We start from the raw sequence: 26,926 nt of genomic DNA on the forward strand, positions 1-26,926 counted from the left end.
ATGTGCGCTTGCATCTTCCTTTTGAAACATACTCGAGTATTTCCTCGAACAGCTCTTTAATCGTCAATTTAATCTTTGCAGCACCGAGCTGTGATGAGCGAGTGGGATCCTGTGGCAGGTATCGAGGGACATTAAACCATTATACAATAATGAATCCAGCCTCACGTAATTACTGCAGCATGCAGCAACAGCCTACAAGATTTTCCAGCATGTGTCTTTTGTGCGAGATGAAGAGGTGTGTGTCTGGAGGATTGTGAGAAAGGGTTGTTTGTGTCAGCATGCCCCCGTCATCCTCCTAAAGGTGCTGGGAGACAGATAAGGAAAATGGCCGCACCCTGTTCCAGTGACTGAATGAGCCAGCCTCATCTTTACAGCCAAGTCAACTTTTTTTTCTTTTTAAATCACAGTGTCTCTATGATGGACAGACATGAAGAAGTGAATAGCACTGCAGACCTCTGAGAGGACGGGGAGAATGAAATGAAGAGGACTAAATGACAGCAGGAACCTTTCCCAGCACACTGAGATACTGTTCTGCCTTGACATGTCCATTAGAGAGAGACACTGAAAGGACATGAGGGTGACATTATCATCAGCAGCTGCAGTGGTCAAACGGGTAAAAGGAAACGCAAAACGCAGCTCTAATGCTCAAACTGCACCATTTTGTGAATGCATTATGATTTTTATTAGCTTTTTATGAACTTCACAGAAAATAAGTCAGACTGAGTCATTTTTCTACTTTTTTTTCCTCTTCTATCACCCATGCTGAGAAGTGGGTCAGATGTGAGATTAGGAAAGATGATGCATGACGAAGCAGGAGAAGTATTTTAACTCTAATATGATGAAAAATGAGAATGGCACGGACGGTCTCGAGATGAAATGTAACACCTCCCAGTGAAGCTCCTTGGCCAGTGTGTGTGTGTGTGTGTGAAGCTAACCCATTATCTTGCATCCACATAGTGAGTGTGGGATAATGGAGCAGAGATGATGGGGAGGTAGTCTGAGTCACGCTGTCATTAATGAAATCCTGTTAAAATGTAGGGTGCTATAGAAGAATAGAGAGGGCTTAATGATAATCTATCGTGACAATAATGTTTGTTTATGGATGGAAATTTTGAAGCACACTGTATGGTCACCAGCCAAAATCATATTTAGACAGATATTCAGTCAGCAATCACTGCGTGGAATAAAGGAGAAATAACATCGCCATCGCTGTGCAATTTTCTGTACCCTTTCAAACCAATGCGCAACTCCTGCAGCTTTGCAGGGGGAGAGGGATTCCTCTCTTTGTGAAATCCACTCAGCCCTGAAGAATAAGCACTTTTCCTCTCTCTGCCTATGCACAGTAGAATACACGATGACTCATTTTTCGAGCCGGCTATTGTCAACCCAGGAAAATACAGAGAGAGTGATGGCTGAATGTTTAAAGAGCACAGCCTGTGATAAACATCAACATCTCATCCTGAAACTCAAAGTGACAATAATGTATTTGGCTGTCAGATAAAAAGGTACAAATTAGACGAACTGATGATTTGGTCCACGAAGCTGAAAGTTTTAATCGGTCTGATTTTAGTGCTGGTTGATGTGGTAACTACCATGGTAACAGTAAGAACAGTTTAACACTAAAGCATGAAATTTGACAGAAATGCAACTGAAGATCATCAGCTGTATCTGTTTACAGTGCAGCCAAACAAATTGTTTTAATAAAGAAGTTGTTCGAAGGTTCTGATTTCATACTTTTCATCCGTGAATGTTCCTCGTTATCATTCTGCAACATTTAAAACTGATTCACTGTCAAAAAATAGGCTACTAAACATGAAACAATTCTCTTGCTTTATAAACACAGTTTTGTTAACAAAGTCCTATCAGTGCTAACTGATAGGAACAAGTTGTGTTTCCTGTGACTGCCTCACAATAAAAGCCAGATGAATGCTTTTAATATGAAGCAGGAGCAGTAGGAAATTTTCGTTTTCATTAGCAGCAACTGAATCCAGAATTGATAGAGCTGGAGGGGAGTGAAGAGTAAACAGCTAATGATAATGAGATAAATTGAAAACGTGATTACCTGCTTCATTGTTTGTGTGAAGTGGCTCTGTTACTAACAAAGAAAACTACCTGCCGACCATAAACAGTCAAGTTCACAAATGGCTTTTGATTTCACGAAAATTTTACTTGTTGTTGTTTTTGCTGTTTATAAAGTTTGCACCGTGAGCTGCTAGCTGCAGGCTCAGCCACTTGTACGCTCTGAATTTAGCCCCTTTCTTAAGCCCATTCTTAATGTTTACATATCTACATATATTTTGTAGTAAGTTTACAGCCGAAGTGTCTGTCTCAAATGCAAAATACTTTCTGGAATCCGACTATATTATATATATTATATATTAACCCCCCCCTTTTTATGTGTCCAATGATCATAGTTCTTGGAACGGCGCATTAAGGTTCTTGTTTTTTAGCTCCTACTTTAGGGTCAGTATTTTCCCCGCACAAGAGGAGCTATGAGTGATGTATTTAAGTGTACACTGATTGGCCAAACACAGCAAATGCAATTTTTGAAAAGCCGTTAGCCATGTATACAACCTAAAACATGAACGATTGCTCATACCAAAAACTATAATTACCGCCTCGGTTGAATGCCTTCGCGTACCAGACAAGTTTCTCCAACAGTTTTACATCCCTGTCTGTGAAAACATGGATGCTTCACACACACTGTCCCTCCGACAACAGCACAGTTTCAAGATGGACACCCAAAGATTAGTGTCACCCATTCAGTAACTGACTAAATGTCTCTCCTTCTGTTCCTGAGATATGACACTGAGTAATGGACAAAAAGTGTTAAATGAATGATATTACAATATCACAGTGAAGCTGACCTTTGACCTTTTGGATATAATATGTCATCATGTCGTCATTATATTCTACTACACATTTGTGTGGAATTTTGTCATAATTAGCATAAGAATTCTTTAGTTATGGTCAAAAACATGTTTTGTGAGGTCACAATGACTTTGACCTTTGACTACCAAATCTAATCAGTTTATTTTTCAGTTCAAGTGGACGTTTGTGTCAAATTTGAAGAAATTCTGTTAAGGTTTATGATATCAAATTCATGTGAATAAGACGGATGCAAGGTCACAGTGGCCTTGACCTTTGACAACCAAAATCTGATCAGTTTTTCTCCTGAATCCAAGTAAACGTTTGTGCCAAATTGAAGAAATTCCCGCAAGATGTTCTTGAGATGTTGTGTTCACAAGAATGAGACAGACAAAGTCATAGTGACCTTGACCTTTGACCACCAAAATCCAACAGGTTCATTGTTCACGAGTCCAAGGGGATGTTTGTGCCAAATTTGAAGAAATTCCCTCAAGGTTTTGTTGAGATATCATGCTCATGAGAATGGGACGGATCGGCAGACAGATGGACAGCACTAAAACATAATGCCTCCAACTACAGCCATCCCCGGCGCGGAGGCATAAAAATGGAAGGAAATAGCTGTACTGAGCATGTACATATGACGATGGAAGTACAACATGATTTTGATTCATCAAAGCAAAAGTGGCGCTGCTATGCCAACCTCTAGCCGGATTACAGTACGTCAAATCAGCGTTCAAAAGCGGTACAAAGCAAACAGAAGAAAAGCCACTGAAGCTGTGTAATTCTTGTGGGGGCATTGATCTCAGGGGGTCCCCAGAAGAGTTTGGTCCAGAAATAATTATGGTGATAGGGAAACAACTGCTCCTCAGCCCTCTTTTATGCCTACTTATGAAGTATAACGGATTGTTTGAAAGTTCACAGAAAAACAGCTTAATTTCTTTTAATGCTGGCTACAAAGACTAGAATAACAAAGAGGGTTAGAGATGAATCTCCCTCTGTTCCATTGTGGAAATCTCTGGTATCTGATACTGTCACTTCAAAGGAGTTAAAATATGAGAACTCATCTTTCTGCAAGAAAATGACAGAAATCTCTAAATCTTGAATTAAGTGCATTTTGGCACAAAGATAAATGACTGAGCTGAAGGATTGTTTTGTTCATGTACGACACTATTGTTTAATACTCCTCCGTTCTGGTGACTAGATGAATGATGAGAGTGCTCTCCTGGACCAATTATGAAAATACTCTGCATATGGCTCTGAGTTGCTGCTATTTCCTATTTTGGAAATAAAAATCAATAAAAAGAAATGTTAAAAAAAGCAAAGTCCATGGTTTGGATATTTGCTCTGTGGTGGAGGCACACCCAGCTTCAGGAATGGAGGGCCCCATTGTTAGAGGCCTGCACTGTATTACATTACGCCGTTTATTTGCCCAGTGGCTGCTCTCTGACCCACAGGGCGGCCGCTGTGCTGACAGATGAACGGCCTTTCTCTGTCACACCTGGTCACAATATGTCAGTTCAGCGCCTATAGAGCCTACACACCACACACACACACACACACACACGCACACACATCAAAGAAAACAGGCGAAGACAGTTACTGTATCCTTCATGGGAACGTGTCATGACAGATGAGGAAAAGTGCAAACACCCAGAACATCAACTGCCCAAATCTGCCATCGGCGATCTGCTCTCCTCACTCGGACAAAGACATGAAATACGATGAGCAGGGAGGTAATGGTGACCTCAGGAATAAAAGTCCTATTTTTCCACCTCTGTGGAATGAAATTATGGATATAGTGATGAATGTTGCTCTTTAACAGCCTCTTCTATCATCCATTAATTACCAAACAAGTCGGGTGTGAAATTGCCCTGACAACTGGCTCTGTGTGGCCACTTAACTTTCAAGTGATCTTGTTTATTGTTCAGATATTGAGCTAATAGCTTAAAATTGAATTTCAATTCAAACTATCAAAATGTGTTGATACGGGGAGCAGATTTTAAATGCTTTACGTGGGGACACAGCGTCCGACCGTGAAACACCTGCTTCCTGTCATCCATTCGTTCCAGGTCTCAGAGGCGATATTAGACGGGGTGCACGTAGCATTTTGACATTAGCCTATCGTTAAGACATTATTTCTTATTATGAACATTAATGCAATTACCCTAAATAAACCAGGCGACTGCTGAGATGACTGCCAGACGCTATAACCCTTACACTGAATGCTACAAGCGTTATGTTTACATCCACTCAGGAAATCTGCATAGTCTCGTATTCTGGCTGTCACTTGATTTCAGAAACATATGAAAACAGGAAACTGGTGTCTCTGGATTCTGCAGGAATTCTGCTGGATCGGTTTACAACACAACTCTAGTCTGGTCTTGCAGCAGCGCCAAAGCTAAAAGGAGCCAGAGCTGCTTACATGAACATTTCAGTGCATCACGCTGCATCTTTGTTCCATGTTGCCCTCACAAACAGTGCCAAAGTAATGTCAACTTGACTTGAATGCTTTTAATGTGGAGCAGTGGTTGTGGGAAATATTCAGTGTGTATTAGCAGTAAATAAACAGAGCTCTGACTCAAACCAAGGCCATCATCTCCAGACACACTTTTATAGTTTCACTTTGATTTACTCACTCAGTTATAACGCTCTAAACAACTTCCTCTTACTGCCCAGCTACCAAAACACCAGATTAGAAAAGAGTTAAAAACACTGAGATGCTGATTTAATTATATTATCATTTGTTCCAATGCGCTTGAGGCATTAAGCTTTACGAGTTTCTTTGCCCCAAGTCTCGCCTCTCGCTGGTGGCGTTTGTACGCAGCCGAGTAAATGAAAAAGAAACCCTGTGACCTCCTCTGCATCTTTTCCAGTTTCATAAATATGAGCCATATTTTTTTTCACAGTAAATTTTCATCGTAAAAGATGCTAGGATGCACATCAGTCATAAATGGGGCAATAAAGGACACTTTGTTCCTTTCGGTAAACATGCAATATTTATCTATCATTCAAGAAGTATCCACTGCTGGGGAGATGGTCTTTCAATAGAACAGGGCTGTCGGTGCAGGAGAGAGATGGGGATTAACGATAGACTGATACGTCGGCCGGCCAATATATCGGGCCGATATTTGAGTTTTTTACTTGTATCGGCATCGGCCGATACGCACGTGGGTTCGCGGATTTATTTTTCCCTGGCACTTTTTTTCATTTGAAAGTATGTGGTTAAGTTGAACAAAGCTGTTGAATCCTACTGTGTACAGTAGTTGTTGTTTTATTTATGCTTCAGCTTAAATATTTGTTTATTTTATGAAGACAGATGATCTCGTGTTAGGAAGGAAGGTAGGAAGTAGCACTTCAAAATGAAACCCCTGTGCCGAAAATTCACCGTACTTCAAAATAAAGTCTGTCTTTTACAAACTTGCAGTCCATTCAGAATGGACCCTCGACCAACTTTTGGACCGGGATCCACCAGCTGCGAATCACTTAGTTAAAATATGCTTCTGACAACGAGAAATAGGCAACACAGTAACAGAATTATGGTTTATATTTGATCAGCACTGCCTAGTTTTACTGTTTGATCTCAGCGATGGCAATGACCCTCCGTTTTTACCATACAGGCAACAGTGTTGCACCCACTTCCTGTTCAGAACTCTTGATATTACAGCCACATGCACACTACAGTATGTTTCTGAAGACATCTGAGGCGCGAAATAGGCAATACAGTCACAGAATCTCTGGTTATATTCTATCAGCACTGCCTAGTTATACCGTTTCATCACAATTTGGTCTGTGTTTGGTCTCAGTTTGATCTGCTTCCATACTCTTTTACCCCTTTTTGACAGTCATGGCTTGGTTTGGCTTGGTTTGGTTTGATTCGGGCCATCAGCCCATCACAGCAGGGATGTGCATTTCCATAAGGGCTACCTTCTCAAAGGTGTGACTTAAAACTGATGATGGCTTGTCTTGAGTGATGACGTTTTAAAAGCAGACTGCTGATCCTCTGTTATTTTTGCTGCATGTGTTTTTCCACAGCAGGGCAGGTAAAAGAAGTTTACCTGTTGGAGGTGAGCTGTTTGCAGAGGTGCAGTAACAGCCTGTTGTCTGCAGCTCTTCATCAACATCTCACTGTGGCTGTTTCTGCTTTAACCTGTGTCTTTAACACAGAAAAGCCGCTAACAAAGTTCCGCTAATTCAGAGATAAACACACTTAATTTCCTGTAGATTCTTCACAATAAAAGTCACCGTTATTTTGTTATGTATAAACTTTTATTGTGAAGCACCAAAATAAGGAAATGTTGAGTTTTGGAGCAGCAACTTCACAAAACTTCTACGGCTGATAGCGAACATGAAACAGTAAAATAAGGCAGATATCTAAAGTAAAAACAGGATGCAGGAGAGAAACTAAACTCCAAACCACGGAGATTCACTTAGAAGCTACAGACGTATTGAGAGCTAAACACAGAGACTTTTAAAGACACCTTTCTCTCTGGTCTTTTGCAGGCAGAGGTGAGGAGAGTTTCGCAACACACGTTTTTTTGGGCGACATGTCAGCACAACCCTGTTGAGTGCATGCAGCCCGGCTTTTGGACCTACTCCTGAGAAGGTCCATCTCTGGCGTGGCTTGGCGTGGAAACACAAATCAGCGCGACATGGCTTTACTCAGTGCGGCTAAGTAGAGTTAGTCCATTAATAATATTTAACTTTACATAACCTCTATAACTATCTATTAAACTGCCATTAATTTGGAAATCATGATAACCAATTTCATGATTGTTATTAGCATAGAGACACAGGGAATAGCATGCACATGCTAAAACTATGTGCACTGAATGGGACAGTTCAGGAATACAAAGTTAAACTCATTGATGGTAAATAAATATATCATGCTGGCATCTTTGTATAGGAAAAGTTTTTCCAAGGTACAGTTTAAAGGGGAAGTTCCGTTTTTTACATCCTGGACCTTATTTCTGGCATTAAATACGGTTGTTTACTCACCTAGATAAGTTTGGTGTCATTTGAAGTCCTTCAGAAGATATTTAGATCCGCGAGAGCCGCATACATCCATATAGTGGGAATGATCGGGGCACCGACAATGAGGCTCTAAATAACACATTATCTGCCATGAAACTCATTCATTTCACCAATATGTTTTTATGAATCGCTAGAGTTGCTTGTCATCATCATCCGGGTCATTTATACTGACCTACTAACCTCTGACCACCGAAACGTTCACCTTTCTGTTTCTCACTTTTTGTCACTGAGCACTATGTAACAATTCACGTTTTGCATAAGAAGTGCCTCTGCTTTTTGTGCAGTGTGAAGGCCATTCTACACAAGCGATGAGAAGAAACTAAAGAAATGTAAATACTTATTTACTTATCAAGCAAACAAATTCAAGGAAAATAAACAATTTATGCATGTGTGTAGGCTACTTACTCAATCGAAAGTTGCCTGTTCGGTCCTGCAGGCTTTGGCTGGGTCTTCCAGTTTACTTTCGGGACACGAATAAAAGTCTCTACAACAGCCCGGTTGATCATAGAAGTGAAATCCTCTGTAGCTGTGAGACAGTCATTTCTGGAGACATCCAGACGTGTATCTCCTGGCCTCAAATCCCACTTGGAGCAACAAAGGCATTCCTCCTCTGTTGGCATAGTGGAACATTGTCCACAAGAACACCACCAGTTAGCATCTATTCTTGGACGTGCAGCAGTTTGTTGTTCTCTGGCCAGCTGTTCCTCTCTCTGCCTCCGCATCCTCCTTTCAAAGAGCTCCTATACTCTGGCTCAAAACGGTAAGGACGTCCATCATATTCAAAGTCGTCGTCCAAAACCTCAAAATCTGACAAATATTCAGCCATGTTTCAAAAAACTAACAGTAGCAAATTCCAGCTGTAAACAGAGCCGTGTTGCAGGTGTGCGGCGACCTGGATGACATCATCCAGGTCAGAGGTTAGTAGGTCAGTATAAATGACCCGGATGATGATGACAAGCAACTCTAGCGATTCATAAAAACATATTGGTGAAATGAACGAGTTTCGCGGCAGATAATGTGCTACTTAGAGCCTCATTGTCGGTGCCCCGATCATTCCCACTATATGGATGTACGCGGCTCTCGTGGATCTAAATATCTTCCGAAGGACTTCAAACTTATCTGGGTGAGTAAACAACCGTATTTAATGCCAGAAATAAGGTCCAGGTTGTAAAAAACGGAACTTCCCCTTTAAACCCCTGACAAACACCAACAAGTGAGGCTGGTGCAGACTGTATGTGTCACTGATATGGCTGATGTCCCCCTAAAATCTCGAGGTAATTGCAGCCTAATGCACACTTGTAAATGTCGTCTCAAAGGGGTGAAATCACCACAGTGCATTAGCAGATCTCTGAAAGATCCCTCGCTCTTTGTTGCCTCAAAATGGTCAAAATATGTTCTTTTATTTTTAGGAACACATTTTCTCTCATAGAGCTGTTATTTTTTTGGAACAATGCGGCTCTCCCCCCCCCCGGTGCTTTGTGTGGCAACATATTCATTATATTATTTTGTCAGAGCTCTCTGTTATTTCTTTTTCAGTACGTGTGCTAAGAGGAGGACACACTTCCACATAAAACAGACACTACATCTGTCTGAGATGTAATAACCGCTGGAATTTATTTATCTACAGCACCCTCGTTGGAGGAATTGCCGTCTCATATTTCATCTTTGCTGCTCTGGCTCATACCTCACCTGCTCCTGGGGCTAGTTGATGTTTCAGAAACCATCGTGCCAGAACTGATATATGAAAGTCTTCTGTTACTGCAGCAGTCTGAAGGAATAATCTGCACATGCACCTAAAAGTCAAACTTTCTGTATCTGTCCACTACCTGCCTGTGACTGCTTTAGGTCAGCCTGTATCTTTGGGATTTGTTGGCGAAAAGAAAATAAAGACTGTCACCAGTCCTATCCTTTAAATGCTTAAATCAGAGAGGCTGATTGAACTTTAGATGACAGCCACACTGCTCTTGCAGGGTGTTGCACCTGTTTCTGATAAACAAACTAAAGTCTGTGGGTGGAAAACCAGTTTGATTTGCGAAGCTAAAGTTCCAGTAAATCAGCTCCTTTGAGTTTCAGCAAAGGCAGATGGCGGAACATGCTAAAAGTTGCACCCTTAATGCAATCATCATGCACTTGGTAAAACACATTCACACTCATGCTACTCAGTGACTCTGTAGATCAATCTGCTCACATCACACAACATGAGGAGGAAACGATGCCACAGAATCCACTGAAATCTGCTCAATGACTGTGAGCGGCTGGCAGCAACTGTGTTACGAGCCACATGTCAACCTCTGGCAGCGTCCGACTAGCCGACCCTAGAGGTGAGGAAGTCCAGCTGCGGCAGGGTGGACAAGGGGAGTCAAACACACGGTGCATTAAACAGGAATCAAACAGCAGCCTGTGTTGCCTTTTCTGCCTTCTGATCCAGGCACGTGAACAGAATATCCCGCACTTGGAATGCTAATGATGCCTGTGAAGTGTGAGCGGTTATTACTGAGTCTGCCACACAACAGTGTTGATTGTTCTGCCCTGCAAGGTCTCTACAGCACCGCAATATATGTATCCTTTAACATACTAAACAGCCAGTGCAGCAGCTGGTGAACTTGGCGGAGCATTTCGCTGCTTAAGAGCCAGATATTTCCCTCAGGAGTTGGTCTACACTGAACCACAGCTAAAAAAAATTGGACTTACATTCACCAGATGGACATAAATATAACTCAGGATGAATGTTAATGTGTTGGCTAGGCGTGTAAACTGGCAACTTTTTCCTTGCAAGTTCACCATATCAAACTAAAAGGTGATGATGTATCAGTGTTGCATTAAGCTGCCCCCCAAGTGGACAAAACATCAGTTATTCCCAGTGTTGCAGAGCAGTGAACTAATGTAATTTTAAGAAGAAGATGAAGTTTATTAATCCCCTCCGGTTCCCAACTACTACTGCTGCAGTTCTTGATTGCTAGAATAAGGCAAAGAAATTCATTCTGAACCAGGAAGTGGTCTTTATTTCACCTTAACATAACTTTACGTTTATGTTTAATCTCTGAACCCACTGGCGTCAATAAGCCTCCAGGGGCAGCGGCCGATATGTCGGGGGTTCTGTTGTAGTCAGCGGATATTCGGACTGTCTCTTATTTCAGGACATTTCAGCTAATCTCTATAGTAAGATATCTGTATATGAATGCAGATACATTTAAAGAAAAAAAAAACCAACAAGAAAATTAACCATAGTTAGACGACAGCTGATGGGTTCTGAGACTGCATTGCTACTGCGTCCCACCTCTCCACACTGACCGTTTACCTGCCACTCAAACGCTTCCCAAAATCTTGTAACGCTGCCTACAGATTCTGCAAACACACGCAGATATCTGGGTGGGTACATTTCACAGTAGCTTGCTCGTTTATGAACTACATTTATATTTGCATAGTAGGTCAAGTTGTTAAACTACAGGTTTTTACAATTTTCGGGTAGTGAACCACTGAAACTACAAACAATTTTGGGCCAAATAAGTGAATTGGTACTGATGATTGCTATCTATTAACAAATGAGATATTTCAGTAAACTTTTCCGTTGTTTTTTTTTTTTAAACAGGTCCTTGAACACAGCGCAGGTGGAACTTTTCTCAAGTTTTTTTTGTTGTTGTTTTTTTTTTTTTTTTAAATATTTTTGGGGCATTTAGCCTCAATTTAATCTCTCAAGACAGATTCTGCATTTTACATTGTAGAATCTGTCGGCAGCCCTGTGTGAAAGACGACTAGAGAGGGGGGCAGGGCGGGGCTTTGAGTCTGAATGATGCTGCGCTTTAGCCACTCACAATGGAGGGGGCGCGGCCGAGACGTGCAGGTGTCCCCAGGAAATGTGTACCTACAGAAACAGCAAGCTCTGCGACCGCTCCACCCAAAACGCTGTCTCGTCAACGTGAAAAAAAATATTTTTTCCAGCGGATGTCTTAGTTACAACATGATTGAGCTAACTGGAGTAGTTTCATGTCGTATCCAACAACAGGAGGCTTATTACAGATGACGTCCTGATGTTAGCTTTGCTAACTGTCCCTGTCAGCTGCAGCCACTGATGCTTTCTAGACATCGTGATTTCCCATAACTGAATAAATACCACACGTAGCAACACAAAACTGCTTTGCTAGCTCAATCATGTTGTAACTAAGATATCCGCTGAAAAAAATATTTTATTCACCGACCGTTTATCGAGTTATTACCTTATTTTTACCCAGTCTATGGTTATTACAGACACCGCTAACGGCTAACAATAACAGCTAACGGTTAGCCCAGCTAATCTACGATAACGATTTTTATTACAAAACGTGCACACAGAAATAGTAACGTTTGTTCAATCATTGTGTTTATAGACTTAACAAACATCAGACTAGTCTACACGGTGATGTAGTGCCGTGAAAAATGTGATATATAGCTAAACTCTGCTGGTTTTCTACCCGAGGTATTTGTAGGTGATTCCCTGGGGCACCGCTGGAAGTGAAGGATGTGAGGCCCCTGCACTTCCGTTATTCGAAAAACTCCGGGCTGTGCCTCCAGAGGTAAAGGAAGAAAAGCTTTTTTTTTTTTTTTTACCGATGGATTTCCAGATTGGCCTCAATTTGATATGACAGCTGTAGCAGCAACAGGTAGAGAAGTGGGGGAACGAGCAAAAGCCTACTGGCTGGAACCGAACCCACAGCCACCGTGGCAAGGACACAGGCCCTGCACATGAGGCACCAACTCCACCAGGTGAGCCAGTGGACGTCCCCTTTCCTGAGCTTATTATCCCCCTTAGCAACAGTTTGTAGATTTTAAGCTGTGGGGTTGATGATTGCTCAGTTGATCCGATCAGAGCTGATGAGATCAGATCAACGGATGAGAGGAGCAGCTGCTGCAGAGGCTGGTGAAAGCAAACTTTGAGACCTAGCGCAATGAACGGCTAAGATTCGCTTACACTACATCTGGTGTTCTGCTGCTCTGTCTCTACCCAGAGTCTGTCTACCCTCCAACACTGTGGTGCAATGACTAATCTAGCAGTGTATATATATATTCCAACACCACACACAGTAGCACAACTAGTGGGCCGCCAAAAATAAACAAATGTGTGGGAAACCCGGAATGTTCAGAGATGTTATTGCATGATATTTTAGGAAGTACTTGGCTAACATTAATCCTGCCTGGTGCAATCCCCCACCTGAACTCGTAGTTTCTGAAGGCAGGTGTCTGATGGACGCTGTATACAAAACCAAAGCTGACATTCGGGCACTTCTCAATCAATAGTGAGGTATTTTATTCTTTATTTTTGTTGTTGTTTATGTAAGCCCTGGGAACAAGTGGTACCTTTTGCAATCAACTCAAGTAAGTGGATATTTTTGCTCGCATGTGACATTTTGTTTTATTTCGTATTGTACATTGTCAGTTTGATCAGTCTCTACAAAATTGTTTGAACTACCCTTAGTAAACCAAACTATATTTCACTCTGGTGTAGCTTTGCTATCGTTTAACTTCTCCCAATGTGAATTAATTAGTATTTTGCAGAGCTATGTTTTCAAAGTAGCAACACTGGGGCTTAGTTCTTGCATCCATCTTTCAGCCTCGGTCACTCCTCATGCTAACTAACCAGCTCTTAATGTATTTATTCCAAACACAACATAAACACAAATGCATCACAACACTTCACAAACTGCTCACAGGCTTAATTGCGACTGTGACAGAGCAACTGGTGACGAGAAAAGACTACTAATTCTTACGTTAATCGATGATGTGTGGTGCATTGCTGGTTTGTAATGCGCTATGGGGACGACACACACATTCATCCAGGACAAATGTGCACGGACACAAACTTGGTGTGCAGATGTCTGGAGGGGACAGGGTGATCTAATATGTGACTGTGGAGAGCGTGAGGACAGGGGTGGGGGCGGAGGTGGAGGTGGAGGTAGCGGGGTGTCAGAATTAAAGGTGGAGCCCTTCCTTTCAAGTTGAGGTTAAAAGCTTCTCTGAGGCGGTGACCTTGGATTTAAAAGGTCTCCGGGCGTGACTCATAAACAGGTGTTAGAACAGCTGTAATAGAACGGTTCCTGGCTGTCGGAGGGGTGGAGGAGGGGGAGAGACGGATGAGGAGAGGAGGTGAGGGGACAGTACAGAGGCGGCGGGTTGGCCTCAGACCACCATGACAGCCCGCGGGGACGGGGAGCGTGCATTCCTTCACACTAATGGGGCTATTTGGCAAACAGTTATGGAAATAAGTCCTTGAGATGATCAGATTTAATGTGCATAACAATTACTGCTGCATTTATAATGTGCTGTACGTTGAACTTAACACAGTGCTGTTCATCACACTTTAACGCACACTTTACATTTGACTATTTTAATGTCATTTTAGGTTTAATAGGAGTCTTCAGTGGGGTAGAAGAGGTTTAAGATGTAAATGTAATATTTAAATAGATCATTATGGGTCACCTTTACTCTCCAGTATACTCCAAGTAGAGACTATTAATAAAATTTTGCTACGCTAATAGCTCTGTTAGCAGCTCCTAGTCCTGAGGGAAGCACATTTCATCTTGGACTTTTCCCAATTCTTGAGAATCTGGACAAAACCCTTATTATTTGGGGGTGGTGGTTGATTTTTAGCCTTCAATTAGGCTGGGAAAATATATTTTAGAAGACTTGACTGTCAAACGTTGTAATGAACCAACCTCCCAGTGATTGAATTTTGTCTTAATTAACATAAAGTTATATATTTACCACAGCAGACAGGGCCCCAGGTGCAAAGGTGCTCCTGAGACAGTTCAGCACGTAACAGCAGGTTGTAAGATGCAGGCAGGAAGAGCGTACATGGGACGCCATAACCAAGTGGCTGGCATAGTGTACAGGAACATCAGCACTGGGTATGGGCTGGAAGTCCCAAGGTCAGAATGGAAGACACCTGCTAAGGTGGTTGAGAATGACCAAGCTAAGATCTTGTGGGACTTCCAGAACCAGAGTGACAAACTGGTGATGGCTAACCAACCGGACATCGTGTTGATGGACAAACAACAACAGAAGAAGGCTGTGGTGACAGATGTAGCGATCCAGAGCAACACTTCCCAGGAAGAAGGAACACGAGAAGTTTGAGAAATACCAAGGGCTGAAAGAGGAGCTAGAAAAGACGTGGGGAGTAAAGGCAACAGTGGTGCCCATGGTAATCTAAGCACTAGGCTCCAGCAGATTCCAGGTCCAACATCTGAGGTCTCTGTCCAGAAGAGCGCAGTCCTAGGAACAGCTAAGATACTGCGCAGAACCCTCAAACTCCCAGGACTCTGGTAGAGGACCTGAGCTGAGGGAGGAGGTTATAAAATTGTATTTCATGACAGAGTTGTGTGTAGTCTATCAGCGCCTCCTTGCCCGAGTATCGCCATCTTTTTCTCTCTCGCTCTGTTTATCATGAGACTACTGCTGCAGGAGTGTGAGCTCTGCACCTGGAAAAAGTTGGTGAGAGTTTGCCTGCACACACCTACACACACACACACACACACACACAGTGACGGCGCAACCTGTTAGCATTACAAGGCTAATGTTACAATACAGTTATTAATGGGTCTAACGACAGAGTCGAGCTGTTTTGGCATCGGTTTCAGTTTGCTGGACAACAATAGTACAGCCAGAATATTCGCATTAAAAAAAAAAAAATTACAGCCTGCAAATCATGTTTATGTTTTGAATGTGTGTTTTGACCTGTTGCGCCACCCACCGCTGTCTACCAGTCACGCAGTCAGTAGAGTCTCAGCATCAGTTACAGTTATGACTGAGCTACAATGGCTGACAGTGCAACTAAACCCAAACGACCTCGTTATGATTCCCAAAAACGCCAAGACAAAACTTGAGGCAAAGCGAGGGTCTATATAGGAGATGATCTGAATGGTGGAGACGGTTGAAAGCGGAGAAGAATTTGAAATCGGATGTCGAAGTGGCTACTCTTCTCCTCGACAGGTAAGCTTTAGCCAAAGTTGGCTAACTAGCATCATAGCTAGACGGGGATGGAGATTTTGAATACTTTCAACTGCTCATTTTCGATCATACATTGTAGCCCATGTGCAGGTCGGTCATCGACCCGACTGATTTTTTTGAGAAACAAATGTTAGCAGCACAGCAAGCAGCATTAGCAGTGTCCCGGTACATAGCATTAGCAGCCGGCTCCTCCTCCACTGTATCCCGGCAGCAGCGTTAGCAGCAGAGAAGCTGGACTTGCTCGAACGGTCCGCTGGAAAATCGAAGATCAAGGATGTGGCGCCCGTGGGCAAACAAATCACCCCCAGTTTCCACCAGATGCGTGTTGGTTGCGTCTGCACTCCGGCACGGCAGCGGAGCCGATAGGATTCAATTCTAGTCAATGTGTGTGTTTGCACCGGCTGCGGCTGTGCTGCGTACCGGCTCCATCTCAGCTGCGGCGCTCCGGAGTCCTCCGCAATACATACGCAGGACTTCTATTTTTGCCGTCAGTCTCCAGCGTGCCACTGTTCAGCAGCCTCGAATCTGTAGGGGAGGGGGGACGGACACGACTCGCAGCAGTATTTTCAAAACAGCTCTATTTCACTGTGCATATGACTGAAAGGATCTTATCTGCACTCTTCTCTTTTAAAGTTCATTTTATGATTATTTATGTTTTTATTTTGTATTGTGATTTTAATGCATTTTCTTGTTCTGTAAAGCACTTTGAATTACTTTGTGTATGAATTGTGCTCTACAAATAAACTTGCCTTGCCAATTTTGAATTTGAGTGCAGTAACCGTTTTGGCCACATTCTTAAATACGGCGCCTTTAAATTCCTTTCACTGTCATCGTAAATAAATGCAACGAAATTCAATGCACAGAATAAAACGTCAGAAAAAATACTGAAAGAGGGGATAAGATATCATTCATTCATACTGCCTCTAGGGTATGTAGTGTTAGCAGCAGCAATGGGAATATGGCAGATTTTCCTCAAGTTGAGCTTCAGTTTAAGGTTTTAAAGGCTTATTGTGGCCTGGTTGATCAATAAATGACTTTCAGATTGCTTTTTCATTGTTTGCTAATTCCTATTCTAACATTCTTATTTTTTTTGAGAGCCCTGTGAAATTTTGTGAGCACTTGAATATGGAAGTTAATTAAAATGTCCATCCCGAGTTCAGGATTGATGAATGGTAGGGTGGGGAGCCTGAAAACATCTGCTCATTGTATGCCTCAGGAGTAATAACTCAGAACCTCTCTGTCATCGCCAACTTGATCAAAGTTTTCTAAAACCTAACTGTATATTACCTGTGGTGTAGAAGTGATGGTTAAAGTGTACTCACTCAGTTCTGCGATGCTGCCCACCCGTGTTGCGAGCAGCGACTGTTCCAGCGTGCGCAGCTCGGCCTGGCTGTAAGCCTGCACCTCGCCGCCCCGCCCTGAGCGCTGCTGGTCCCGGTGCAGGTTCAAACTCTCCGGCAGGCTCAGCACACCTGCAGACAGACAGGGCACACAGGTCAGGAGACAGGAAACAATTATGTAACCTCTCTTGGTGACAATAACACAAAGTTTTCATCCTGGTTTTTTACTGATTATTAACTTAATCCCCATCTTTGTGAGATATCAGGGGAGTGCACAAAGCCGACAACACGCAAATCAGCACTTTGAGTTAAAAAGAAAAAGCCCAGATTCATTTCACATGCAGCAGCTAGGGAGCAAACATTTGTTTAAGTGATTAAACACGGAGACAAAGTCGCAGGTTAATAGCAGACTGCGGTGTACATCTTAATTTTTTGGTGAAAACATCACAGCTGGTATCATGAATACAAACTCAGACTGAAGCTTTTAATGAATGGGAGGCTGATTTATTTTGTCTCTGGTGACACGAAGCAGCTCTTCAACACAAAGGTTTCTCTCTCACATTAAAATCACATGACTGGAAGTGCATAATTTCCAGCAGAAACACTTATCATCCTTGAAATAAATTGTCTCTGTGGGGAATTTCGGGTGTTGTAGTTTGCTATCGCTCTGCGTTTGGCTTCACGCCATTCTTTTTACTTCATTGCTTGAACTCTAATTGAGCCAATTAGGCTGCAAGCCACATTTGTTACTTCAAAGCTGTAAATCCAAAGCCCGACCTTGAGCATAAACAGTGTTGGGATGTGTATTTTCCTTGTGATCGCAGGTGTGTTCTGATAATTTTTGGCTGGAGAGGATTAATCCATTTAGATGGTGTAACTGCAGCAGGCTTTGTTTAGCTGCAGAGAATGGCTGGTGACAGATGGGATATTGAGTTTTTTTTCTTTGCTACAGGAGAATGGAAAGCAACACCCTGCCGAGTGCTAATCCTAATGACACGGCGCAGGGGGATTCGCCGTTTCTCAACAAACAGTAATTACAACATGGAGGAACTCAGTCAATTTGTCTGTGTGTGATGCCAGAGCATAAGACAAAAGACCCACACAGCGGACACAGTGCAGCAGGATCAGGAGTCGGGAGTTTTCCTCCCACCATGTCCCCTCTTCCCACAGTGTCCTGCCCAAAAAATTCCAGTATTCCCCAGTTTGAGTCCCGCTCCCTCTTCCTCCCACAGCCTTTCCGGGGAGGTCAGCTTTATTTGGAGTCTCCCATAATGATTACAGCAGCTTTTTCTATTAGTGAACAGGAGTGATGGAACAGCTGGTATTAGGGTGTGTCTCACATGGAATTCCTTGAATCAGAAATGCAGCATCGCAGCGCGTCTCTTTGCACGAGGGCGAAAAACCAGCCTACATTTGGACGTTTTATAGCCGTCTAACTGCTGCTTCAACAGCTCTTAAATTACTATACTCAAGGTGTAGTTTGGAGCTACTTGACTCTGAAATATAGTCATTTAAATCCTCTTGAAATGGATAGATATAACCACGACATCTAAAAAATGAGCATCCACCCACACAGCCATGACTGACATGTGTTTTGACCTGCTCATCACAGCATTCAGGTTATTGCAGGGCTCCGACAGCTGCAGGCGTGTTACATTTAGGATTTTTTAAGACCTTTTTAATGCCAGCTGGAAATTTAAAACCAATTTACAATAACCAAAATAGAAGAAGAAAAAAAACCTGACACCAACAGAACTGGGCAATACCAGCATTTGTTGGTGTGTGTGTGTGTGTGTGTGTGTGTGTGTGTGTGTGTGTGTGTTTGTGTGTGTGTGTGTGTGTGTGTGTTTCTCACTCTGTGGGATTCCAACAACATAATTCCCATCCTCCAGATATTGTAAAATGTTTTACGTTTTACATAAAATACATTTGCACTTCCTCATGTGACAGCGTGAACGTGACAAAAAGACGATACCACTTAGAGACGTCAGTTTCACTTTCAATGGCTAAAAAAAACCAAAGAAGCAGAATGATGTAAAACACAAGAGGCCTTTCCTTTCAGTCTGACACTCCACTGAACTTTAGCGCTGCATTTCAAAGTGCCCTCCATTCAGACAGGGTAAAATTTTAATGTTTTGTGATGGAAATGTCTTGCCTTTAATTGCGTACTGTATTGACTTTGCTGACAGATATCCAGAGCCCAGGACAAGCTCATTTAAAGCCTACTCCTATTCACATCCAGATCCCCAGCTCCCTCTTCATCTCATCCCATCACCAGCATCACCATTATCAGCATCTAGACGATGTTGTCTAATCACCAAAGACTTAATGTGCACATGTGTGTCTCTTCTGATTGAAATGCATATTTTTCTAAACAGAAGCATCAAGACAGACTCAGAGTCTGTGATACAGTAAAGTAAACACATCAGCGTTGCCCTGCTGAAATACGCTCAGTGTTGCAAACGTCCAGGGAAAGCAAAGCCCGAAAAAGTTTAAATATTGAAAGAAGATGTGAGAGTCCCTGATGGCAAACAGAAAAGCAGGAATTCCTCCGACCTCAGGTGAAAGGAAGCTGTGACGCTCTCCACCTCCTGTCCCGGAGTGAAATCTCCTCTAATCACTGAAACCATATTGGCATTCACGGCTACCTCCGCTGGAGATTCAGCACTTGTGTGTGTTCTTCTTCATGGGGAAACAAGTTTAAATAATTCACAGTGCTTTCCATAATCAAGGCCTCCATCTTCTCCGTCACCCCGACTTCATCTCCCCTAACTTTTTCTGTTTTTTATACCCCACTGCCCTAACTATTCTTTTAATATAATCCTGGGGTGCCAGGGAGCCCTTTGCTGAATTATTCATCCCGTCAGATCAAGACATATAAACAAGTCTGCCGCTCTCTCTTTTCCCCACCTCCCACTCCCTCTACATGTTATCTCTCACCAACACTTGGCTTCTCCGGATGGGAAAAAAAAAGTAAGAATATTTGATCCTGGGTGCTGTTTGTGTAATAAACATCAGAGGTGAGAAAGAAGCCAGTCTGGCCCCTTGGAGACGAGGAAAAAAGGAAGAGGCTGGGATGGAGGGATGAGGGGATGCTGACACAAACGTCTGCTTAAAAAATGACAAGTAACATGAGACTGTGCAGCGTTACAGGCGACGTTTTATAACCTCATATTTCTGAGTCACTTCCACCACGTCTTCCTGTGACCCCCGAGGCAATTGGATGAGCCTGGCGTTATATATACGTATACTTGGGAAACAGTCTAATCCCAGATAAACAGATATGACCTGCATTTTCTATTCTGGAGCTCCCTTCATCTCCACTGCTGTCGGGCAGATGAAGACGGACACTGGGTCACGGGGACAAGACTACTTTAAAGCTCCAAGCGGCGTACCAAACTCCCCTGAGTCATCTCCACGGAAATACTGCTGCTCGTGCAAGCCTTCATAAATAATGTAGAGAGCTGTATAGGCGTTCACACACAATAGCTGTCCGTGTGGGAACCGATCATTCGAGAACGAGGCCTGGAAAATTCATTTTTGCAGGGCGGCAGACGGACAAACACAAAAATGTCCTCGAACAAAGCAATTAATACGACTCTCACAGCTTGAGACTGTGGAACAAAGATGCTTCTCTTTGATACAATCCAGCTCTAACGCTGCCGCCGTGTTAATGACGCGACTTCTCAACCAGGTTTTTGATGTTTACATGAGCCTGATGAGCTGGAAATATCTTTAGAGGAAGCAGCACAAATATGGTTCTTTTTTAGTGTTAATGTTTTACAGCTATTAGGGCTGTTCTGTAACAACATGTGCAGCGCAGGGTTCAGCTCAGTTCCCGGTGTGTTTTGAAATAAGTCTCCTTTAGATGTTACAGAGTCGGCAGCTTGTTACAAATGTCCACAGATGTGTGCAAAGAGATAGCCGGAGAAAATATAATTCACAGAGAGTAATGGCACCTACACATACGACTTTGAAAGTTGTTAGGTTGTTGCACTGATCACATTACAGGACTGTTTGTCTTATAATGAGGTATCTTGATGTTGTTTGGGTTTGCACATAGAGACAGGGTGTCACACAATACAAGACATTTCACTACAAATCTGTCTGGTCTCCAAACTATGTTTACTCAACAAACAGAGCAGTCGCCAAAAGAAAATGCTGGCATTGTAGGTTTCCACAAACCACGGACACATTACATTTGTAGGTTTCCTATGTGTCATATCAGCATCTCTAGAGTGACATCAGGGGGAGGAGAAGATGGTGGATTGAATTTAGAGGTGGTTTTGTTTCATTCTATTTCCTGTTAACATGCAGGAACATAGCGCCCACTGCCCAACCTCTGGTCTCCACTGGTCAGCTAACGTTAGCCTGGGCCACTCTCAGCTTGCTGCAACACTCATTTGGAGATTACTGCTGTAACGCTGTTCTGGTGGTAGGATGGCAGTGCTGCAGAAACATGGTAGCCACCCTCTGGTCTCCCCCCAGGCAACCCAGGTGAGTAAGCAGCCTCATTCTAAAGCGCAAAACCCTTCTAGCATTTTGACCTTGTGAGCAACAATAGCCACTGCTAACAGTGCTAACAGAGCTAACTGTGATAACATATTTAGCAATGCCAAATGGGTTTTGTGACTTAAAATTGACTTAATATACTTAATAAACTTCAGGTCATCGCTGCCGATATTGACGGTCAAAACAAATTTTACACCACAGGATTTGGACTCTTAGACAGGTCCAGGTATTTAATCTGCTAGATATCTCTCAGACGTGATATTGGTGTATCTCTCAGATCAAGTCTTTGAATATTCAGACATAGCGATCATTGCTCATGGGAGTTAGCGCCAATTTGCCTCTGATTTGGGGCTTTTTTTTTTTGGGAGATCTCCAAAAACTGTTGACAAGTGAAAAGCGTGTAGTGTAAACACACTATAAGACAAGAAAATCATCACCAATCTCATATCTCTGTAAATAAAGCTCAGATGGTTAGCGTAGCTTAGCATAAAGACTAGAAGAAGCAGAAAACAGCTGGCATAGCTATGTCCAAAGCTAAAACAATCTCCCTACCAGCACTTATAAGATCACTAGCTAACAAATTATACCTAGCTTGTTTAATTCAAGCTCTAGAATTGTTGCTTAGTGTATTTTTTACCTTTGGAAAGAGCAAAGTTAGCTGTTTCCAACTGCTTTCTTTATGCTAAGCTAAGCTAACTGTCTTCTGGATAAAGCTCCACATTTAACAGACAGACGCAAAACTAGTGTTGATGCTTTGATCTCTGTAAGAAAGCAAATCAGCCAGTTTACCAAAGTGGTGAAATATTCTTTTAACATATATTAAATAGCTTATTAAAAATAGCATTTAGCAATTGAAAAACAACCAAAGAGCAGATCCAAATATAACCAGAACATTGCTGCTGATGTTGTTTCCCTTTCCACAAGGCAATTGGTGAAATCTGAAAACACTGCGAGCTGGTCCATGAGGTGAGTTCAGTGAACCGAAGGCTGAAACCCTTCTGACAATTCATTACCGTGTTTACTGAACCTCGATGGAGATGAATGTAAGCACGACCTACAGGCGCACAAGCTGGTGACCTCGTCAACCTCGGAGTATCAGTTCTCCAGGAACTCAAGAATAGAGCCACGTTTTCCGCCTCAAAATGGAAACGTTTGGACATTATTCAGACGGTTTTCCAAAAGCTTTAAGGCAACAGAGAAGCGTCTGATGTTTCAGGTGAAATAAAATGACAGAATGTCAGTTTCACCCCTAAAAGTCTGACAGCACTTGAAAATAAATCTCAAGTGTTTTCCAGATCCTTCTCTTTCACAGAGGACTCCACAGTCCACCAAAGAGACTTTTATTCCAGCTTCTGAGGCGGTGCACACCAGTTTCGCAGGTGATAGTGTTGTGTGTTTTCTACAGGGATTTGAGAAAAATACTTCAGGTTTAATGGGACACTTTGACATTTTGCACCAGACACTTGTTGCCTGAAACAAAGAGGTGGAAAACCTTTCGATACTTGTGCATTATTCAGGTTTTGTCACCAGACCAGAGGGGATAAATCATGACACTGTGTACCTCTGCTGCTGACTTTACTGACGATTGAAGCCAAACTGCTCACACTTAGCTTACATTATTTAACCTTTTTACATGTTATTTTATTTAGTAAAAGGAAGGGTATCACTGTGCGTATGTGTAGGGCTGCAGCTGATGCTTACTTTTATCACTGATTTATCTGCAGATTATTTTCTCCATCAAAAGTTTGGCTTTCAAAGTGTCAGAAAATGGTGAAAAAATGTTTTACATTTCCCAAAAGCCAAAGTGATGTCTTCATAATTGATTAATTGTCCAACCACCAGTTCAAAATCTGTCTCTTTTACTGATGGTTGCCCAGCAGTCTCTCCAGATGCTGCTGAACACAATATTCACTAGGGTTGCACTTGTTATCGCACCATGTACACGTGCTTATCTACAGTATTAAAAAAATCACAACTGGGTGGGGGAGGTCACCTGCACGTGCACATCTCCTCCCTGTCCTCTTGATGTTTCTTCAAACAAAAGACCCTTGTTTTCATTCCTTAAGGGGTCACTGTAGCATGAACCATGATATTTTTATATCGTCGCCAAATAATATCATATCCTTACAACCCTATTCACAATTAATACCATGACAAAAGTTCACCACAATCAACTTATTGTTTTTAATCACGCAATTTTAATCTGCAATATAGTCATAAATTGTTCCCTCCCTACTCGTGACTTTTAATTATGTGGTTTTATGTTCATGGACAAAAGCAACACAGGCAAGTGTGTGTGTGCGTGTGTGTGTAATTTATAACTCATTATGCAGATTTTCTGTCTCTTGCATGAGAAAAGCGTCATTTAAAAAAGGTCCTTTCAGGAGAGAAATGGGAGACGGGATTGTCTGGACTGTTGGAGATCAGGCCCAGGGCGTAATAGGATTCGTGATCAATGCCATCCCTTTTCATGATAGACAGCCAATCCCTTCTGAATGGCTTCACCACTCAAGAGCTAAAAAAAAAAAAAAGAGAGAGAGAGAAAAATAAAGCTCAATTCCTTAATGCCTGACCTTTGAGCAGTCTCCTCAAGAGAAAGAGAGAAAACTCTGCTGAAGGAAAAACACTCTAAGAAAACGACTGCCCTGTAAGAACTAAACCTTGACGATGACATTTTGATCTGCTGTAAGCCACGTGCACCGGGCTTCATCGACTCTAAAAGGAAAAGTCAAGGTCAATTAGGTCACTGTGATGCCGTGAACCGTCAGCTGCAGCATGTGCAGGTATTGCAGCACCACTCTGGCCGTGACCACATGGCTCAGCTCCCTCTTCTTTTTTCTTTACTTTTTTTTTTTTTTTGCAGGAATGTCCAATCGATTTTCTGTAGTGAGAAAGTGGCGCTCTCCCCTTGTCAGTGAGAAAACTCTGCCGGAATATTAACAGGTAGTTGCCATGGCAACAGGAGACTGCTGCCTAACAGCGCAGTGATTGCCTGAGCTGAAAAAAGCAGCATTTCTTTTTCTGTCTCATTTTTTTTTTTTTTTTTTTTACTGTAAGTAAAAGCACATACACAAGAAAACTCTCTGGCTGCTCTGTGAGTTTTAAGCCCCAGAGCCACATCCACATGGATGACCAGCCATCCAACAAAAAGCATCTCATCAGAGGGGGATGATTCAGTTGGGTAATTGCTGCATCTAGTGTACCAGAGAGACATTTATTCTCTCATCAATAATGAATGAATGTACTTGGGACTCAGACCACATTAGTAGTGAAATGGCCAAAATGATTAAACGGCCGACCCAACTGGCTAACTGCAAATGTCAGCCGTAGATCCATGACCCAGCTGTTGGTAGGAGCCCGCAGCACTGAGAGAAAGAATGGACACTTTCAATAGAGCCCCGATGTGCGTTTACGGCATTATGAAGGTCTAATTAGTAATACATTTTTCAGTGTGGTCAAAGCTCTGAAGCTCCCAAGTTGATTAGAATCTCATCTATAAAGAAAAACGTGGCTTCTTGACGTCATCAGCTTAACCTCTTATAATGTCTCTCAATTACACATATGGTAAATTAGGCTTAACCATATGGTGACGCTAGTTTTGTGAAGTTTTATAAAAATCTATACCTTGAACGCAGTGTACGAAGACCCCCAAGTCCCAAAAGGTGATGTTTTTTTCTAAACTTAAGTGGAGGAAATATGGATCTATTTATTTTATGCAAACAAGATCCATATGTTGTGCGCTAAAAATGTTATGTTGTGGGAATAAGATGCAGTGATTTACCATAAATTAATATGCTTCTCCACCATGCAGATGTCCACAGCCACCTCAATCGAACTTAGAAAAGTTTTATTTTCACTGCTATATAAATAAATTCATTCAACTCTAACACAACTACCGTTACGGCCTTGTGGTTTTATGCCAAGTTGCAGTTAAAGTTTACATCAGTGTCTGTGAAAACATGGACGCTTCACACATCTTAAACCCGACAGCATAGAAGATCTATACAATCAGCACTGTTTCAAGATGGACACCCAAGATTAGTGTCACCAATTCAGTATCTGACCAAATGTCTCAGCTTTTGTTCCTGAGTAATAGCCAGGAGAGTGTTTTTGCAGAATATCATGATGTCACAGTGAAGTTGACCTTTGACTTTTTGAATATAAAATTTCATCACTTCATCATTTTATTCTAAAGGACATTTGTGTAAAATTTTGTCCTAATTACATATAAATTCTTGGCCTAGTTTTGTGTGGTTACACTGACCTTGACCTTTGACCTTTGCCAACCAAATTGTAATCAGTTCATTCTTGAGTCGAAGTGGCCGTTTGTGCCAAATTAGAGAAAACTCCCTCAGGGTGTTCTTGAGATATTGTGCTCACGAGAATAGGACGGACAGTCCGAAAACATAACGCCTCTGATCACACCTATTTAAACACTGAACCGTCCTCAGCAAGAATTAGCTGCTCTGTATTTTAATAAAAATTCCAAGCTGGAAAATGTATAGATGGATGTTCATGAGATGCAAAGAAAATTACAGTCCTATAAGCTGAATCCCGAGCACTCAGGACACAGATGGCAACCACTTCACAGAAGACAGTATAGAAGTACCCAATTATGCACAGCATGTATTCCCATATTAAAAAGAGACTATGCAACTTTTTTAAAAACAAACAGAGCGGAGAACTGAGTCTGCTATAACCCTTCATGCTCTCTTCAAAACTAGACTGCTCTGACAAAGACAGTAATTTTACCTTCAAGAACACAGGAGCCGCTGGTCTGTCACTGTGTCAGTGGTGGGTAAAGCACTGAAAATCTATACATGAGTGAAAATACAATTACTCACATCAAACTGACTCAAGTAAAAGCAGGGTTCCTACAATTTTTTATGGACAAAATTTCAAGTACCCATAAGTTCATTAGGTTACTACCTACTTGCTTGGCATTTTTCAAACATGTCAGATTCACACTCAAAGATAATTTCAGCTACCTGGCATACATGATAGGAGAGACAGGGTAGAAAATGAAACGTCCATGGTGGTACACAAAATGTCACACATTGACGCATATTAGAGCACACTATTCCAACAGCTACACAAAATAAACCTGCCATTATGTTGCATAATGTAGAAGGTCATCCACGGAAGATTACTGTGACAAGACTTCTCCAACACCTTTGACGATCTTTTACTAATTACAT

At 42.2% G+C, this 26,926-nt stretch overlaps 1 protein-coding gene across 3 annotated transcripts in view; it reads right to left on the minus strand.

The window, feature by feature from the left end:
- Positions 1–26,926, minus strand: part of btbd11a (BTB (POZ) domain containing 11a) — a 364,442-nt gene that overhangs the window by 161,633 nt on the left and 175,883 nt on the right. For all 3 annotated transcript variants that reach the window (XR_007448417.1, XM_049566822.1, XM_049566821.1), the window contains exon 2: positions 17,199–17,348. Coding sequence is in view for 2 of the 3 variants with exons in the window: in XM_049566822.1 (XP_049422779.1) it covers positions 17,199–17,348 (150 nt within the window). In the remaining variant the exon portion in view is untranslated. The remainder of the gene's footprint in view (positions 1–17,198; positions 17,349–26,926) is intronic.

The sequence above is a fragment of the Epinephelus fuscoguttatus genome, linkage group LG22, assembly GCF_011397635.1.
Source record: "Epinephelus fuscoguttatus linkage group LG22, E.fuscoguttatus.final_Chr_v1".
Classification (NCBI taxonomy): domain Eukaryota; kingdom Metazoa; phylum Chordata; class Actinopteri; order Perciformes; family Serranidae; genus Epinephelus; species Epinephelus fuscoguttatus.